This window comes from Ursus arctos, unplaced genomic scaffold (assembly GCF_023065955.2).
Source record: "Ursus arctos isolate Adak ecotype North America unplaced genomic scaffold, UrsArc2.0 scaffold_7, whole genome shotgun sequence".
Lineage (NCBI taxonomy): Eukaryota > Metazoa > Chordata > Mammalia > Carnivora > Ursidae > Ursus > Ursus arctos.
The window spans coordinates 5173855-5192659 of record NW_026623089.1 but is presented as its reverse complement, the minus strand read 5'-3'; the positions used below and the strand labels follow the sequence as shown (position 1 = coordinate 5192659).

Here is an 18805-nt window from a genome sequence, read left to right as displayed (position 1 = left end):
TAAGGTCTGTGTCTTACACATAACACATAGCTGTATCTTTATTTCATCCAGTCTGAAAATCCTTTTAACTGAGGATATAGTTTATTTATATGTGATGGGTTTATATCTACTGTCTTTCTGTTCGCTTTCTCTTTTACCCATCTATATTATGTTTTCCTTTTTCTCCTTCTTTGTGTTCTTCCGTACCAAGCCCCATTTTCTTTTTATTGTGTCGTTTTCTCCCCATTTAACATGTTAGTGACACTTTTTTCTCCTGTTAGTTTAATGATTATCAGACACATGACAATATGTATGTTTGAATTTTTACAGAGTAATTAAAGTGATTACTATTGCCACTCCCCTGATAACATTAAACATGGCTGGAATAGTAGAACCCTCTATCTCCACATGAAATCTCCTTTTTTTATTAATATTGTTATGCATTTCAAGGTACCTATATTTTTTGCCTCATAAGACATCACTGTTATTATTTGGTACAGTTAGTATTCATTCAAAATGTTATTTATTTATTTATTTATTTTTCATTTTTCATTCAATTTCATGTTTCTTTATGGGATATGCCTCCTTCAGCCCCTAAAAAACTCCTTGTCAACTTTCTTTTAATAAAAGTCTGCTGCAGGTTTTGTTTGTATGAAAATCATTTATTTCCTCCTTGTTTTTAAAGGATATTTTTATTTAATATAGAATTCTAGTTTGGCAGAATTAGTTCTTTCAGATACTATTCTCTTCTCTTTTGGTTTCTGTCGTTTCTGGTGAGAAGTCAGCTTTCAGACATCTTGTTATGTCTTTGAAAGTGAGGTGTGTTTTTGTTTGTTTGTTTTTCCTCTGGCTGCTTTTACAATTTGTTGTTTCTGTGGTTATGAGCAGTTCTGTGGATCATATAGGAATGCTTTGCAGTTTATTTATCCTACATTGGATTTTCAGTGCTTCATGAACTTTGGATTGATTTCCCTATTCATTTTGGGAAATTCATGGTCATTATCTATTCTAGTATCATATTTGTCACATTGTGTTTTTCATTTTCTTCTGGAACTTCAATCACATGTGTATTAGACCTCTATTATACCCTATATATCTCTAGCATGGTTTTCTTTTTTTTCTCTGTGCTTATTTTCATGTTGATCATCTTCCACTTCACTAATTCTGCCTTTTACTTGGTCTAATCTCAATTTAACCCATATCATGAATTCTTAATTTTAGACATTGTAGTTTTTAGTTTAAAAATTTACATTTGATTCTTTTCTGCAGATTTATTTCTCTATTAAACTTTCCCATCTTCCGTTTTCTCCATCTCTCTACTTTTCATATTTCTTTTTATTTTCTCCATTTTTTCCTGTTTTAAATTATAATAATTATAGTTATATTGACATTCTTGCTAGCCAACTGCAATATCTTGACCAGCTGTCATTCTGTTTCTGTTGTCTTCCTTTTTTTTTTTTTTTTTAATTTGGCCATGTGGTCTGTTCTATTCTATGTTTAGTTAATTTTCATTTAAATGTAGCTCCAGATGATGCGCTCTTCTTTCAGAGATGACTCATCCTTTCCCCTTCTAGGCGGAGACAGTGGGATTGACCTTTTACTCTACAGGAGCTGTACTGAGTCAAGGCTGTGTCTAGCCTTGGTAAGCCTCCGTTTACGTTTGGTTTGCTCCTGGTTCTCCAGGATTTTCAGTGGACAGTCTGCTGTGTCATCTGGGGTCCATCTCCCTGGCATTTTCTAATTCATTATCATTCATTATCTTTGGAGACTGATAGAAACCCCACTGTATGGAGGTTTTCAGTCTCCTACCCCACACAACTCTAGGAATTGGCAGGTGTTCTGAGGATGAGAATGACTACATGCTTGAAGCCTCCCCAAGTGTTTGGACTGGTCTATAGACGTTGCTCTGTTGCTTTGTGTTCCCTGTAAGCAGGAGTTTGTGACTTGATACTTTTCATTATTTGTTATGCACGTTTTAAACAAACCCCTACTGAATAAAATCCTTTATAAAATGGATACACAAGGCTGCGATTTCCCATTTTAGACAGAATTTGTTGTTTGACAATGGAACTCATTTAAATATAAGATTACCTCTAGGGTAATTAATTATCACTTAGTTTACAAAATTTTCCATTGTACACAAGATTTCAGGTATGGTATACTTTAATTAGGCAGAAAACTGGTCTATATTAAGAAAACATCTGCGTTGCAACATTTTAAAATGCAAATGTATTTCTTTTTAGTAACACAGCAACTTGAAGTAACTGCTAATAAATAATTTATACGTGAGACTTATTTATAATTAGCAACATATATTTGTATACATATAAGCAATGTACAACTTCCTTATTATCCATTTATTGAATATGCTCCGCCTCTTGACAATTTTCCCATTACCACCAGTTCTTGTGAGGAATGAATCTGTACAGTGTCATTACCCTGAAATAAAGTAATTTTGAATTTACTATTATAATATCATTTTCAAATGGTTACAAGATCTTGTTAAATTTAGGAAATTAAATTTATGTTAATTATGTGACATTGTGGGTTTAAAAAAACACTGGCAGGAAATACACCAAAATATTAATGGTGTAATCTCTGTGGGGTAGAATTAAAGCTGAGTTTCCCTGTCCCTTCCTTCCTCTTTTTCTCCTTCCCTCTCTTTCTATACATTTCTGATTTGCAGATTTATGAAATGTATTATGTTACAATGCAAAAAGCAATAAATGGTATGGTTCAATACCAGCTTCTTCAGCGGGAGGACATAGCTCCCTAGCCGCATCGTCCAGATGAACCCCATTTCTGAGCTGCCTCCCGTGTTCCACGGATGTGGAGGATTCTCCCTCACATTCTGAGTTGCCAGCAGGCAGCATCTCTCATGGCCGTTGATGCAGGAGCAAAGAGTGGTGAGGCCCGGTCTGTCAAGCCCCATCGAGTGTTGTGTGCTCCTTTGCAGACTCTATGAAGACAAAGGAGAGGCCGACTTCATGGAGTCCCTGCTGCAGCTCTTCCGATCCATCAGCGCCATGATGAGCAGCGTGTCGGACCAGACCGTCAGGGTGAAGGTAGGCCTTTGGGTGCAGCAGGACCGGCCATCCTCAAGGCCCACTGTGAGCCGCAGGGCTCTCCAGGCGGGATGCGAGAAGCAGGGGCTCTGCTTCCTGCAAAGCCTGAACTCGCATGACAGCCCAGGGGTGGCTTTTGTAGCGAGCACCGTCTTGCTCCCTGTGTATTGAAATTGGGTTTTCCTTTGTCGGTGCTCTTCGGTCCTCACTGCTCTCTTTTTGCTCCTCGGCAAGGAGATGTTCTGAATTTACTTAACGTAAGCATGAGAATGTTGATGAGAATAATGTTTGCATGGCACTTGTCAGCATATCTCGGGGGCTGGGCAAAGGTGGGGGAGCTGAGGCTGTGGGCGTCCCAGGCGTCAGTCGGACCTCAAACTACGTTGTGGGAATGCTGATACCTCTTGGTGCTGCAGCGAGTCTTTTGCTGCCCGGAAGAGTGAGGGATCCAGCGTTCCCACCGTCCCCCTGTTTTCACCGCCTTGGATTACTTGTTCTTGCCCCGTTGCCCTTTGGAAGAACGATGCCTTCACATCATGTGAGGTCCTTGGGTCTGTGGTTTGGAGGTGCTGGGGGATGGAGCATGGGGCAGGCCCTCGGAGCAGCCCCAGGGCCGGCACGCTCTCCGGCTTCCCCTTTCTGGCAGTTTCCATGGGGCTGACTAACTGCAGACAGAAGTGAGGTTTGCTTGGGCGGCGACCTGCATAGAATCTTCTGAGTGATTAACTTGCGGCTTTCAGGCAACTGTTCACTGTAGCTGCCTTCACTGTCACTCTCCCCCCTTAATGCTCTTTTAATGCGTAATTTCAGAAAACATCGTTATGGCTGTTGTCTTGAAAACGTTTTAGAAAGTGATATCCCAGCTTGAAAGCTTACTGGTCCGTCTGGAACAAAGACTTGTGTGTGTGTCAGGTGTGTCTCACGGTTGCTGTGACCAGGGGCACCGTCATAACTAAACGTGGTTGGAGCCATACTGGCCCTTTGCTCTCAGAGGTGGTGCAGCTGTCTTGCAGAGCTGCTGGATTCTTCTACGGAAGTGCTTGATCTTTATGTGATTTTCTTGTAAAAAACTGGTGATCTATAGAGAAAGCGATGTGGTGCGTATATTGAAGTTTTAAGGTTAACTGTTTTGGTGACTTGATACTTCCTCAAGCTTCCTTACTGTTCCAGGGTTAAAATTAGCAACGTGTTCAGGACGTTTACTACTACATCCTGTGGCATTTCAGAAAAACAGGCACGGCAGGTATAAGAATAGATAAAAATTACAGGAAGTTTGAGCCCAGAAGTAATTTTAAATTTCTAAATATACTCTTACATTATTAAATTTGATTGGGCTTGACTTTTGTCTGCTCACCTCCCTCTGTGTCAAATTATTTAGTGACTGGAGTCTTGCAAGACCTTCCTAACGTGGGTGTTTTCTTGTAAGACGGGAGTGAGTTCAGGGACGTTCATGCGTGGATGACAACTTTACATCTGCGAGACTGGCCGGCGATGGAGTTTTGTTTCAGACGTTGTCTCCTTTGCTGCTAATTTTGTACTTTGTTTTTGCACATTAGGTGCTCTCTGTACAGGTGAGATTTGAAGACTCCCGTTCCAGGACCCTGGGTTTTGCGTTGCTCTGACTCTTTGGGTTTTGCTCAGTGGAACAGGAAATACATTGTGAATCATCTTCTCTAGAGAAAATATGAAAAAGACTGTGGCAATTCGTAGGGGTTACATGTTGTTTCCCAAAGGGTGGCCCTTCGTGGCCGTTTTGACGTTTGAGAGGATCTGCGTGCCCTCCTCTGTGACTCGGAAGGCCGCACGCTCTCGTGCCTTCCTGGCGTTACGTGGGGTGGGCTGATGGGGGTGGCGGGTGTGGGTGGCATGTGGCTGCTGTGCCCACCTGAGCCGGCAGCCTGCAGTCACCTTCCCAGAGCTGCAGCCACCACCTACGTCCACCTGGCGGATGAGAGTCAGCGCTGGCGTTTTATGCCTCAAGGGAGAATGAGGCAAGAGGAGGTGAGGGCAGTAGTCAACTGTAGGATGAACCTGGCGTCGAGGTCGTCAGCAGTGCTGCGTCCCCTTTGACTCAGTACCACACATCTCACCGGGGTCGCTGAGTGTAAGTGAGCACATACACGAAGGGGAGGGTATGTGGGTATGTTTTTGTGAAGTGGGAGAGGAAGCTGCAGGGGTGGGTGGGCTGTGCTCTCTCTCCCTCCTCTGCCAGGGGCACTTCTGGACCCTGCTCTGGGGCATCATGTGTTTCTGGAGACAGACTCACCTTTGTGCTGCTTTACTGTCCCTCAGTGAATGCCCTCAACCTCAGGGCTGCTGCCCGGTCCTTCAGAACGGTTTATCATGGTGATTACCATAAACATGTGCCATCTTCTCCATTGTCAAGGGTCCGGTTCGGTGGCATCAGTGCGTTCACCCTGTTGTGCAGCCATCACCGCCCTCCGTCTCGAGAACTTTCCTCCTCTCCCCAGTAGAAACCCTGTCCTCATTAAAGAGTGACTCCTGTTCTTTCTCTCCCCCAGCCCCTGGCACCCACCAGCCTGTTTTCTGTGTTGGGGAATGTTCCTGTTCAAGGTGCCTGGTGTAGGTGGAATCAGACAGCATTTGTCTCTTTGTGACTAGCTTCTTTTACTAATAAAATATCTTCAGGACTCTCCTGGGGTTTAGCAGATGTCAGAATCTCCTTCCTCTTTGAGGCAGAATTGTCTTCCATTGATGTGTAGATCACATTTTGTTTATTTATGCGTCTAATGGTCACGCTAGGGTTGTTTACACCTTTCGGCCATTGTGAATAATGCTGTGAACATAAGTTTACAGATAACTGTTCAAGTCTCTGCTTTCACTTGTTTTGGGTGTGTATCAGATGTGGAAATGCCGAGTCATATGGTAATACCATGTTTAATTTTTTGAGGAATTACCGTATTCTTTTCCATAGCAACTGTACCATTTTACTCCAAAAAAAAAAAAGGTTTTGTTTTGTTTTTTTTTTTAAATCTTTAAATTCCTCAGTGAATTTACCTTACCAGCTATTTCTGGCAACCTCACAAGCTTGAGGCTTATCACCACCCCCCTGCCACAACCTTTAGCAAATGATGCTATGCTAGTCTGTCTGCTTTGCTGAAAAGATCCTTTAGGATCTACCATCACCTTTCCTTTCTCACTTCCCATCCTATCACCTGAAAGTAACCTTCCACCTGTGCAGAGTCTCCCCCACCCACCCCTGCCTCTGGGGTTCTGATCAATCCCCGACCCATTCTCCCAGTCTAGAATCTTCTGTCTGCATATCCGATTGCCCTTTCACTTTGTCTACAGTCATGCCCAGACTTTCTCAACGCTGAGGAGCTGCTTGTGGGATCCTTCTCTGCCATCAGGCTTCCCTCTGTTCTTTCCATCCCATGAGAGGGTCCTTGTACTGTAGCCACCGCCCCCTGGTTCTCTGCTCTCCCCTTTGTGACTGTGGTCCACTTCTCCCCCCATGTATGACCCAGTGGCACTCAGATGTGGCCTCTCCAAAGCCAGATGTGGCAATTCTCTTCCACTGCCTTCTCTTCCCTTTGTTCTTCTTGGCTGTGGGATATCACACATCTGTGTTCGCTCATGTCCTCAGTTCTTCTTGATAATATTGTGCAGGAAGTTTCTTAACTCTACTCCCTCCACCCTCAGTGCTGTACCTGCCCTTTCTTATTTCCTGACTGTATTTAGTGTTTTCCTAAAACTCACATCTGCTGGTGGCCTTTTTCTCGGAAAGCTGTGATGTTTTCCAGCTGCCTGGAGAGATGGGTCACATTCCAGTTTCTGCATTTCAGAAATCTTCATAGCCAACCCAACTAACTCTCCTAGCCTTTAACTCTCAGAGACTCAAGTACAGTGCCTCCCCTAGAGAACACGAAACATCTGGATGTTGGGAAGCCTCCCTGAATTAATTCCAGTGGTTGATGGAATCATGAGCTCCACGTGCTAGAATAGCAACAGCTGATATGCATTGATCACTTTCTGTCCTAAGTGCTTTACATGTATCAGCTTATTTGATCCTTGTGATAAAACTGTTAGGTACTCCCCTTGCTTTCAGATGCAGACAACCAGAGTTAGTAAACTCGCCCAAGGCCACATGGCTAGCCTGGGAGCAGAGTGATGATTTAAGCCTAGTTTGCCTGGTTCCAGAGCCACATTCTTTTCTATTCAACTCTCCTGTAGAATACTGCTAGGCATCGGCCATCTGACAGTATTCAGAAACAGGGCCCATACCTGTTGTCCACATTGGCGGACAACAGCTCTGTGTCTGATGCTTTGGGGCCGTAAAGGCATAAACACCATTTCTGGTGGACCTTTCCATCTAAGTGGTGTATTGTATGTTCGTGCGTAAAGCAATTAAAAATACTTTGACCAGGGGCGCCTGGGTGGCTCAGTTGGTTTGAGTGTCTGACTCTTGATTTTGGCTCTGATCATGAGATTGAGCCCCGCATCAGGCTTCACGCTGGGTGTGGAGCCTGGTTAAGATTCTCATTCTCCCTCTCCCTCTGCCTCTTTCTTCCCCTAAAAAAAAAAAAAAAAGAAAACCCAAAAACCCACAAGAAACAAAAACAACTTTGACCCAATGCCTCCAACTCGGATGTGTTTTGAGGGGAGTAAAGGGGGTTTGATGGGGCTGGTCACAGAGGCTTCTGGGAGGACCAGATCTTGGTTACGGTCCCACTGTGTTGGCTGTGAGTGGTTCTCTTTCTTGACCAGTCATGGATTGCAGGGCTAGATTTAGGGTGGTTGGAGCTTTATGATCAGAATTAACACAGGCATTGCTGTTTTCACTGAATTCCAAAATATTACTAACATGTTAGCTCTATGAAATGATCCTAGAAAAGACCACCCTGCCTCCTAGGCATAGTCTGCTGGTGTGTCTAGGGCTGAGAATTCCAGAACTTTCTGTAGAGGGAAACTTTGACCATGATCCACAGTAAGAAGTGGATTCTTGGGGTGTGTTTGTGTGTGTGTGTGTGTGTGTGTGTGTGTATAAAGCTGAAAGATGTTTCATGAAAAGGGTGTTACGTTTATTCCATGTGATACCCTCTGGCGTTTTCTATTCTAACATTCTTTAGTCTATTCTGAACTAATGTATTTCACAAAAACAAAAACAAAAAAACAAATTGCGGGTTGACAGGCACTAAATTTTTTTCCTGAAGGGCTAGTGTATCTCACCCCACATTTAAAAACACGGCTCTTTCTCACTCAGGTTTCTTCTGCTGTTTCTCCTGTTCAGTTTAGTATGAGAACATGGTTCATTTTCTGTGTGTCTCCCATTGTCTTATAAAGCCGCGGGCCCCTGCGGCTCCGGAACTTTCCCTCGCAGCGAGCGGATTGGCCGGGGATGAGGAGTAATTGAATTTGAGGCCCCCAAGCTGAGGTTGGTGGACAGATGCAGGAGGCTTTGTCTTCCTTCCCGGGGCTGCCCCTGGGTGCGGGCTTTCTTCTCACCGCTTGTGGTGCCGTTCTGTCTAGACTTCTCTGGAAGGATCTGTGTCGGGAATAAGTTGTACCGTGATTGTGGTACATGCCATTTTGGGTGAGTTTGTCCTCCGAGAAGCACTGTTTCATTTCCTTAAAAACCGTATCCTGACTTGAAATGAACGGCACTCACTTGCCATATGGCTTGTCTAAAATTCTTCCTTATCAGAAGATTTTGTTGCTTTTTGTCCATTTCTAAGCTAGCATCTGGGGTCCACACTGCCTGTCACAAATTGGGAGTTTAGAATTTTTTGTTCTTTAGAAAAGCTGCCTCAGTGTATTAGGCATGATGACCTATAAGGGTCAGAAGTCATCGGATCTCCTTGCAGACGAGGACATGAGGTTCACAGGGAGCTCCTGACCTTCCAGGGCTCATTTAGAGAAATTGCTGCTCCCCGCTCTGCCCCTGCCTCCCGAGCCCTCCTGTTTCGCACTTCTTGTGCTGTGTGCGAGATTGCGAGATTTCGTAAAGCTGTGAAGTCTTACCGGTTCTCTTGAGCAGAGCAGCGTTTCTTGTGTCCTTGCCCTGGGTTTTAAATGTAATTGTGATCTTGTTAGGAAAAGGGAAGATGCCACACGTTGATTAAGAAAAAGCAGACTCATTTATCATTCATCTCCCATGAATTAATCACGCTGTTGGCGTGTCTGTCTTTGTAATGGCGTGCTTCTTCTCCTTAGTGTCATCAGATATCTGTGGGGCTATGTGGTGTTTATGATATGTACCTACATGCGTATTGACATGAAGGCACATGTGTGTACATGTGCTTCTACAGCTTTATTCTTTTCCATGTGTGTTTCCCTGTATCGTGTAGTATCTTTCAAGAACATATTTCTTAAGGTTTCATATGACCTCCTGGTTATGTCATCACTGCTTGAACCAGTTTTCTGTGTTTGGGGACTTGGATTATTCCTGGTTTCTGTCTCCATAAACAGAACTTTAGTAAGCCTCCTTGGCTGGCCCTCTCTGTGTGGCTCAGCCCTCGCTGGTTCCATCTGGTTTGCTGGGAGGCAGCCAGAGTTCCCAGTGCTCTGACATCCCGTGAAAGTGCTAACCTGAGCTGTGAGGACGCACCCCTGGATTACCAATCTGTGCGCCCTCGTCTGCGCTGTTGTGTTCAGTGCCACTGCCTGGCCGTGGTTTTCAGTAGAGCCCTGGACTCCCTGTGATTGCACTTCACTGCCCTCCTCGTGGGACGCAGCCTCTCAGGTGCAGTGTTGTGTGGCTGCTGAGCCACTGTAGCCACGGAAACAGGTCTGCTGGTACGGGCTTAGTGGCCATGTCAGGCGAGGAGATGAGAGCTCTGCTGTCCAGCAGCTTGGACCCTGATGATTCTGGGTCCGGAGGGAACTAGCCAGGGAGATGGGGGACCAGATGCAGCGTAAAGAAATTGGTGGCCTCTGAGCCAGGAGGGTGCGCTAACCGAAAACAGGGAAGCATTGCTTCATTGTTTTCCTGAGGTTGGGTTGGCTATTGATTGTGTTGATTAACCCGAGAATAGCAGAGATGTGAGTCAGGGCTTGGCTTGCCCGTCTCTCGTCACCCACGGGGATGAGGATGGGGGTGGTTTGGATGGTGACCTTCCAGGTCATGCTGTCTGGTTTGGGGGGAGTTCTGTTGAACTAGAACAGCTGGCCGCTGAGGGTTGGCAGCTCAGAAGAAGCCAGCACAAAGGGAAGGGTTATACTCAATTGAGAATGAGCAATAGGCCAGGCCTTCCGGAGAGTTCTCCTACTGACACAGAGAGGAGAGGGAGAGCCGGGACTTAGGAGCTGCAGGGACAAGCCAAGCCTGGAGGTGGCTTCCGTCTCCTGGGACTGCTGTACCAAAGTACCATGGACGTGGCCTCTTAACACAGAAATTTATTCTCTCACTGTTCCTTCTGGGTGCTTGTCCTTGTCAGTTTGGGCTACTATCACAGAATATCATAGACTGGTGTTCCCTCACATGGCAGAGAGCAGAGGCAGGAAGCAGGCTCTTGTTAGGGCACTAATCCTGTCACGGGCCCCACCCTCATGACCCCATCTGAAGTCTAACCACCTCTGGAAGGTCCCTAACCACCTCTGGAAGGTCCCAGCTCGTGATACCATCGCACTGGGGTGTCCAGTTTTGACATAGGAATTTGGGGCAGGATTGGGGGCGGGGGGCATAAGCATTCAGACATAACTGTGCTCTGAGGGTCTGTCGTGTGCGTTTCTCCCAGCTCCTTATGGATGCCGATGGTCTCTGGCTTGTAGACACTTAACCCCCGTCTCTGTCTCTCTCTTCACACCATGTTCCCCTGTGTGTCTGAGTTTTTGTGTCTCTTTTCTTCTAGGGACACTAGTCATAGTGAATTTAAGGTCTACCGTGTTCTAATATGAGCTTGTGTTTACTTGAATCTGTCAGTAAAGACTGTTTCTAACTAAGGTCACTCTCACAGGTACTAGGGGTTAGGATTTGAACAGATCTTTAACTGGGACACAATTCAACCTACAGTAGAAGTCAGTGTAGACTCCACATGGATGCCAGTGGCACCCAGGCCAGTGGTTGAGGAAGGGCTGGAGGGGCAGCACCCAGTGCTGGGGGCCAGAACTCAGGGTGTGCACACAGATCACCTGGAGGTCTTGTTCAAATGCAGATTCTCACTCAGTAGTCCTGGAGAGGGGGCCCCAGTTTTTTCACGTCAAATCTGCCTGGTTCATGCTGCTGGTGTTAGTCCCTGGGAGACCCTTGGAATTGGAATGTCCAGGGCTAACTAGTGTAGAGAACGTTCTGGCTGCTGTGTGAGCACCAGCAGGAGGGGAAGCATGGGAGTCCAGGCTTGGGCAGGTTTCCCTTCAGGGCTGACTTCACCCGGGCTTCCAGGCCTCATCTGCCTGATGTTCTGGATTGTTCTGATTGTGCAAGTATTCCCTATACACAGATGAAGAGACGCTTGGAGGTCAAGTCATGACTCATGTCAAAAAAGAAGCAGCAGCAAAAACAAAACCACAGAAAGGTGAAAAAAATATTTTATGACTGGCTCTTAGTGAAGCTTCAGCTCAGAATGGTTCCAGTTTCCTCATACTGCTTGCTGGTCTGTAGCTTCCAGACTCTGCAGAGAGTTCCACAGTCTGGCCGAGGGATTTGAACACATCAGACACCACGCTTCTGGCTTCTGCCAGACTGAGAGTCGGGAGAGCATTTCCCTAGGTTTGGATTTCTGGGATCTCTTCTGGCCCCAGAGCACAGTCTTCTCGGCTGCTCCCCTGGGATGCTGGAGATACCACCCATAGGGCAAGACATTATCTGAAGCTGCCTGTAAAGACACACTTGCCTCCTTGAGCCCCTCCCCATCCCCACTGGTAGCGCAGAGCTCACTGTAACAGTAGCAGAAAGGAAAGTGGTTTCTATCTGCCACTGTCCTTCAGCCAACCAGCCATTTGTATTGGTTTTCTACCAGTTGTGGTGCATGGGCATGGGTATTCTGATAGTTCCAACACAGATGCCATTTGGTTTCTTGCCTTTTTACCATTATATTGCAAGCATCTTTCCATATTAATGAGTAGTCATAATTATGATTGTGGTGGCTCTCTGCCAGTTCAGAACATGCACCTGAATTCATGTGCATTCATTTACTTAATCAAGTGATTTTTCATCATATTAATTTTTCCATTGTTGAATACTCGGAGTTTGCTTTTAGCATTTTAACCCTGCGATGAATGATTTCATTGATAAGTAGTTGCTGGCATTTATGTTTTCTTTTTTTTTTTTAAGATTTTATTTATTTATTCGACAGAGACAGAGACAGCCAGCGAGAGAGGGAACACAGGCAGGGGGAGTGGGAGAGGAAGAAGCAGGCTCATAGCGGAGGAGCCTGATGTGGGGCTCGATCCCATAACGCCGGGATCACGCCCTGAGCCAAAGGCAGACGCTTAACCGCTGTGCCACCCAGGCGCCCCGGCATTTATGTTTTTTGAAAATTTCATGGCAGGTTTCCTTCGTGCTGGTCACCCCCTGTTCCTACCTGTGTCAGAGGGCAAGCCTTTAATTTGGGATTGCGGAATTCCAGGCATTTCCTGGCCACGCCCTCTGTCCTGCTCTCGGTTATGAGGCTCACTGGGGGAAAAGTGCTCCTTTGAATTTGTGGGTCCAGTGAATTCCTTCTCTCAGTCCCTGACCTTGGCCTTCAGAGGTCTCTCCCTCAGCACTCCTTCCACATCTGTGCCCTCTGCCTCTGGTCCCCCCACCTTCTGCCACTGGGCATGATGTCATCCAGGCCTTCTTCCTCCATGACAGTCAGAGTTTATTCAGTGTCCCTGTGGGCGTGAGCAGGCTTCACAGGTAGGTTATTGGCTAGCTCCTCATCATTTATTTGGTCATATATGTATATATTTGTGCATGTGTGTGTGTGTGTGTATATATATATATACACATGTGATTTTACATTAAAAAGGTTTTTTTTAAAGATTTTTATTTATCAGAGAGAGAAAGAGAGAGTGTACACAAACAAGGGGGGGGGGCAGGAGAAGCAGACTCCCCACTGAGCAGGGAGCCTGATGTGGGACTTGATCCCAGGATCTTGGGATCATGACCTGAGCTGAAGGCAGATGCTGAGGCCCCCAGGCGTCCTGGTCATATATTTTTTAAATGCACTTAATAATATGTTCATTCTCTGTGCCAGTCACTGGGCACAAATGACAGAGATACGGCGTCTGTTCTCATGATGATTGCATTTAAGAGTGAGCCAGAAATTAACCAGATAACCATACCCATAAGCACATAGTTATAGACGGCAGTACGTGATTTTAGGCAAATCATAGATATAAGCCTCTAATTTTAGATTATAATGAGTCATTATAAGGACAAGTCAGGGATAGGATGACCAGGTATATCGGGGTGGAGATTAGAAATAGTTGGGGAGGTCCAGGTAGGTTCTAGGGAGGAGCTGGTTCAAGAAAGTTCAAAGTCGGGGAAGCCTCAGGTGGAGGCAGCAGACACGAAGGCATTTGTTTCTGACACGGAATCACAAGATGACCGGTAGTTGTGGCTGGATAGAGTGGCAATGAGAAGGCCAGGACCGTGGAGAGAGGAGGGAGAGGTGGGTCTGGGCATACTGGGCAGATCCCTGTGGGCCTGGTTAGGATCCTGGAAGCAGTCAGATCCCCTGGGAAGGGTTGGGTCAGATCAGATTTGGTATTTCAAAGGGTCACTTTGGCTGTGGTCTGCAGAATGGATTAGAGCAGCCGAGAGAGGAAGCAGTGGGGTGGGAGGCTGTCATGGAATCCAGGGGAGAGACCGTGGTCCTGGGGCCAGAGCAGAGTTCTCCACCTCAGCACTGCTGACCTGTGGGGCCCAAGGTTCTTGGTCCTGGTGTAGGATGTGTAGCGGCATCCCCGGCATCTACACACGGGAGCGTAGACAACCGACAATATCTCCTGGCGTCCTGCCAGTGTCTCCTGGGCTTTGGAGGGCAACATGGCCCCTGATGAGAACCGTGGGGCTGCAGTACTGGTGACGAGTTTCGAGGAGGAGATGGAGACCTGCGGTATAATTTGCAGGCCGTGGTGGTAGAGCCGATGCAGGAGGTGAGGAAGACCAAGGGAGCTGTCATGGTCACCTGCTACATCTTTGGCTTAAGCATGGGCGTGATGGAGACGTCTGTAGGAGCAGGTGAAGTTGAAGAGCATATAGACTTTGAGCATGGGCTTCTTCTGAGACCCCGCTCGGAAACTCTTTCTGGGAGTTGCTGTGTCATTCTGCTCACTCTGTCATAGGAAACCTGGCTCCATGCAGCCGTTGTGTGCTGATACGTCTTTATTTAATTCCTGTGGCACGTTCTGGATATCTTCTTCACATGTGTCCATCTGACATTTCTGAGTGCACTGCTGTGTTTTAGGACTAGGTTACATTTCCTTTTCTCTTTGGACAGTGTCCTGTTTCTACCCGTTGTCCGGTGTCTGCTTAGTGGTGCTGCTGGCCGATGGCTGTTGGTGTTTGTGCTGATACGGAGCTTGTCGCTACTGGATACTTGGTTACCTAACACAGAGGAGGGAGATCGCAAGCCCAGGCTCCCGTATGGTTTGGAGGGAATTTATCTGCTGCTTTTGTCCAGCCGGATTGTGGAGTGCTAAATAATCCTAATCCCTTGTATGTGTGTGGCACTCTTACTTGTCAGAGCCTTTGGACGCACGCCTTCTCTGTGATCCTCCCAGTGCCGCCGAGCTGTCCATTAGAAGTAATAATGGAAAAGCTTTGTCACGGGATGGGCAAAAAGCACAATCATCTACAAAGTTTGCATTTTAGTAGCTGAGTTGCTGCTGGAAACCCTTATATCTCATGCCCACTGGCTCTTCTCTGCGATCTTCACGTTGCAGCTGCCCCATGAGCCCCTTCACAGAGATTTATTTCTAAGAAGGATGAGGTTTAAAATGGTCTAAAAAACCACCGACCAATCTAAAACAAGACCTTCTGAAGTGACCTGAAGACGCAGCATCTCCGAAGACTCACGTGCACCTCACTTGCAGAATGGTATTTATAAATGCACTTGCTGTAGGTCTTGTAGGTTCTTTTTTATATCATGACTTTCTGTGGAGGTAGGCCTCTTTTGATTGCAAATTGCAAAAACCTGAAATAAGAGATAAATGGGAAGATACTCTAGTGTATGGGTAAAAGGACTCCACATCGTTGAGATGTCAGTTCTTCCCAACCTGATCTATACATTCATTGTCATCCAAGTCAGAATCTCAGCAAATATCTTTGTGGATATTGACATGTTGATTCTGAAGTTGGTGTGAAGAGTCAGAGGACCCAGAATAATCAGCCCGATGTGGAATGAGAACAGCGGCAGAGCCCTGACGCTGCTTGATTTCAGGTCTTACTGGAAAGCTGCAGTATCGCCGACACCCCACTCAAATTAGGTCCAGAAGGAAGGAGAATGATTGATGCAGGGAGCTGGGGTGTCCGACGCATTAGACAAGCACGGCCATGACCAGGGGTTAGAAGATCTCCTTCCTTGGCTCAGTTGTTGGGGAGAATGGCCACCAGTAGTCAGGGGCTTGTATTTTCTCATTGTTTATAATCCGAGAGGACACGGAGGGCCCGTCTCTCTCTTTAGGTCCCTAACAATCCTCAGAACAAACCCTCATCAACCTTTTGATGTGAAGGAGTGACCGTTTCTGGCAGGAACAGACTCAAGGAAGGCGGAAAGAGAAATGGCAGCTGCGTGATGCAGAGAGCGTGCAGAGGGAGCTGGAAGGGCCAGCGGGAAGGACGAGGGCCCGCGAGACGTTTGTAAATGTAACTAAAGCCAGTGCAAATTTGTGACTTTGTGAAATGGGCCCTGCAGCTCTTCTCTGGACCTGTCTGCTTGCTGATGGAAAGAGTATTTAATGCCTTCATGTAGGATTGGTGCTCCAGCCGGCATGCCAAGTAGCCCAAGCTGAGGCCCAAGAAGAGGCCAGACCTTAAATATGCCCAGGAAGAAATTTATTGAGAAACATGTCGGCTGGTGCTGTCGCATAAGCAAATGGGAGAAAGGAGTATGCCCTACCTGTGCTTAGAAAATCATCAGCTCCATTATAGCGAATAATTAAAAATTTCATTTAAACTATTGTGCAGAAGTTTATGGTGGAATAAATTATTTTTGTATGTGTATTGATGAAATCATGGACTTTATGTGAAGTTAAATTTCAAAAGCATTCTAGTATATAACATTGGGGGATCGGCGAGCTGGGGGGATGGGAATGTCACATCCAGAACTGTTTCAGTAATTTACGCAGGGGCGGAGTGGGTCCTGGGAGGGAGGGTTTTCCATCCCTCAGCCCACTGCTTTTCCCGTGACATCCTGAGTCGGATAATAAGTTTGTACATTACACTGGCTTTATTTAGAATCCTGTGCTAGGCAGTATAATTTTGATGAGAAGCTGAGCAGTATTATTCTCTATGAACTGTGAATGTGACACTTTTATAATTCAAGCAGAATTATTTTTCCCTTGGGAAATCCTATGCATTCAATATGGTACATTGAATTAGGGAAGACGTAAAGGGGAAAAAAAGCTATAAAAGGTGTATCTTATTAAAACAAAGCAGGTTTTATTCTTGCCTGCGTAACCTTTAGATACAGTGATTGATTCTTAGAGACAGAATTTTTTTTCTTCTTTATAATGAATTCTCTTCTCTCCAGTTTAATGATTAAGGAAGAACAACAGTCCTCATCGTCTGATTAGGTGAAACATAACAAATATGTAATTACATCTTGAAAGTGATATTTTTATACCATTTCGTATCATTGTGACATTACACACTTTGTGTGGTCACCACCCAGATTAAATGCAACGTTGCTATGTCTGAGAAATTATGTCTGCCAAGTCCTTTTGTTGTTTTTCTTTTAAATGATTCATTTTATATTAAGATAGAAGAAAATACTATTGCTACTGCCGTTTGTCAGGCTAATCTTCTTCTGATAGTTCCTTCATAGGTCACAACTCTGCTCACACGTTCCCATCAGTGTACCCTTCAGAGGAGTAGCTTTGTGGATTCGTTACCCCTCGAAGTCACCTAGCTGATTTACAAGGTCTACCAGTTGGCCACTTCTGCCTTCTGCTGCCATGTTTTTCTAAGTCCTTATAGTGCGCATGGTGACAAACCGTTGGTTCAGCAGTATGTGGGTTTGCTCCACGTGATACGATTACATTTCCCCATTAGGGGTGTCTAGTCTGTGAGTGTCAGGGACTTAGTGTCCCACCTTCCTGCTGCAGCCAGAACAACCCTGAGAGTAACGGGCAGCCCTGTGTGGCAGCAAGCTGAGGAGGGTGCTGTGTGTTCTTTGTGGTTCCTTGTCAAAAATTTGCCAGTATTTTTAAATGAAATTTTCATTTCTTTATTTTGATTGCTTCTTGAAGACAGGGAACAAAAAAGAATAAAGTACGGTAAAACAACACATGTGAATCTACCACTCGGATCATTCACTGTCAGCTCTTTGGTCATGATCATTTCTGAATTCTTTCTATTCCTGTGTGGATAATAGATATGTTTTTTTTTTTTTTTTTAAGATTTTATTTATTTATTTGACAGAGAGACAGCCAGCGAGAGGGGGAACACAAGCAGGGGAAGTGGGAGAGGAAGAAGCAGGCTCCTAGTGGAGGAGCCCAACGTGGGGCTCGATCCCATAACACCAGGATCACGCCCCGAGCCGAAGGCAGACGCTTAACCGGTGTGCCACCAGGCGCCCCGGATAATAGATATGTTTTAAAATAAGCCAATGATAAATATATGGCAAGTGTTGTTCTGTGCTTTGTGTCCCTAAACCTTGTGTATGAACATCTTTCCGTGTGAATAGGTAATACCTTCTTATTGACACAGAGAAGCTTGGTGGTTGGGTCACATCAATATCCAATGAGATGATAATTTGAGAGCTACCTGACATCCAGTGGCACCAAAAAGTTCAACCAGAATGATCAACTAAGATGCATTAAGGAAAAACAAGGAAGCAGAGAACAGGGGTCATGGTGTCAACCTCAGCGGAAACCTTGGACTTCAAGACCAAAGGCGGAGTCCCTCCCGATGGAACTCTGCAGGTTGGGGAGGGATCTGCAGGGGGTGTATGCTGCCACTCTGAAGCCTCCCTGGTTCTCCTTACCCTCCAGTCCTCCAGGAGCCTTTCCATTCTTCCTCGTCCTCTTCCTGCCCTGGGGATGCACTTGCTTCTTGCATCTGCTCCATGTAATGCCAGGGCTCTGGGGTGGCCTCTGCTTCCTCTTTGCCCTCTGCCCACTAGCCGCCTGCCTTACCTTCTTCCAGGGCCTGTTCCTTTGTTCATTCTTTCTGGTGGCATTTCCATGTTGGGATTTCTCCTGCTCGTTTCTCTTGGCACACACAGCTTCTGCGATAACTCTGGCACTTTCCTCCTGGCCTTCTAGAGGTAGGTAGATGTCTGAGGCCGGTGTGTTCACAGTGGGTAGGGACCTGATGCTTCTGTGGGAGTGACCTGAAGGACTCTTCTTGAAAAAGAAAGTAGTCACTTAGACATTTGTGCAGTCAGTTGGGCTGGTGTTTATTAAGTTCTTGCCAAGAAAGGAACCTTAAGTGCTTGCCCAGGTCTGCTTTATATTATTTATTTTTAAAGATTTTATTTATTTGAAAGAGAGAGAGAGCGAGCAAGCATGAGCTCTGGGGAGGGACAGAGGAAGAAGCAGGCTCTCTGCTGAGCAGGGAGCCTAATGCAGGGCTCCATCCCCGGACCATGGGATCATGACCTGAGCTGAAGGCAGACGCTTAACTGAGTCCCCCAGGCGCCCCATTGTCC

General features: G+C 45.9%; 1 protein-coding gene across 4 annotated transcripts in view; it reads left to right on the top strand.

Annotated features, from left to right (window-relative positions):
• Positions 1-18805, top strand: part of DOCK1 (dedicator of cytokinesis 1) — a 493249-nt gene that overhangs the window by 123860 nt on the left and 350584 nt on the right. For all 4 annotated transcript variants that reach the window (XM_048219065.2, XM_026494391.4, XM_026494390.4 and 1 more), the window contains one exon: positions 2936-3044. In XM_048219065.2, the coding sequence (XP_048075022.1) occupies positions 2936-3044 (109 nt within the window). The remainder of the gene's footprint in view (positions 1-2935; positions 3045-18805) is intronic.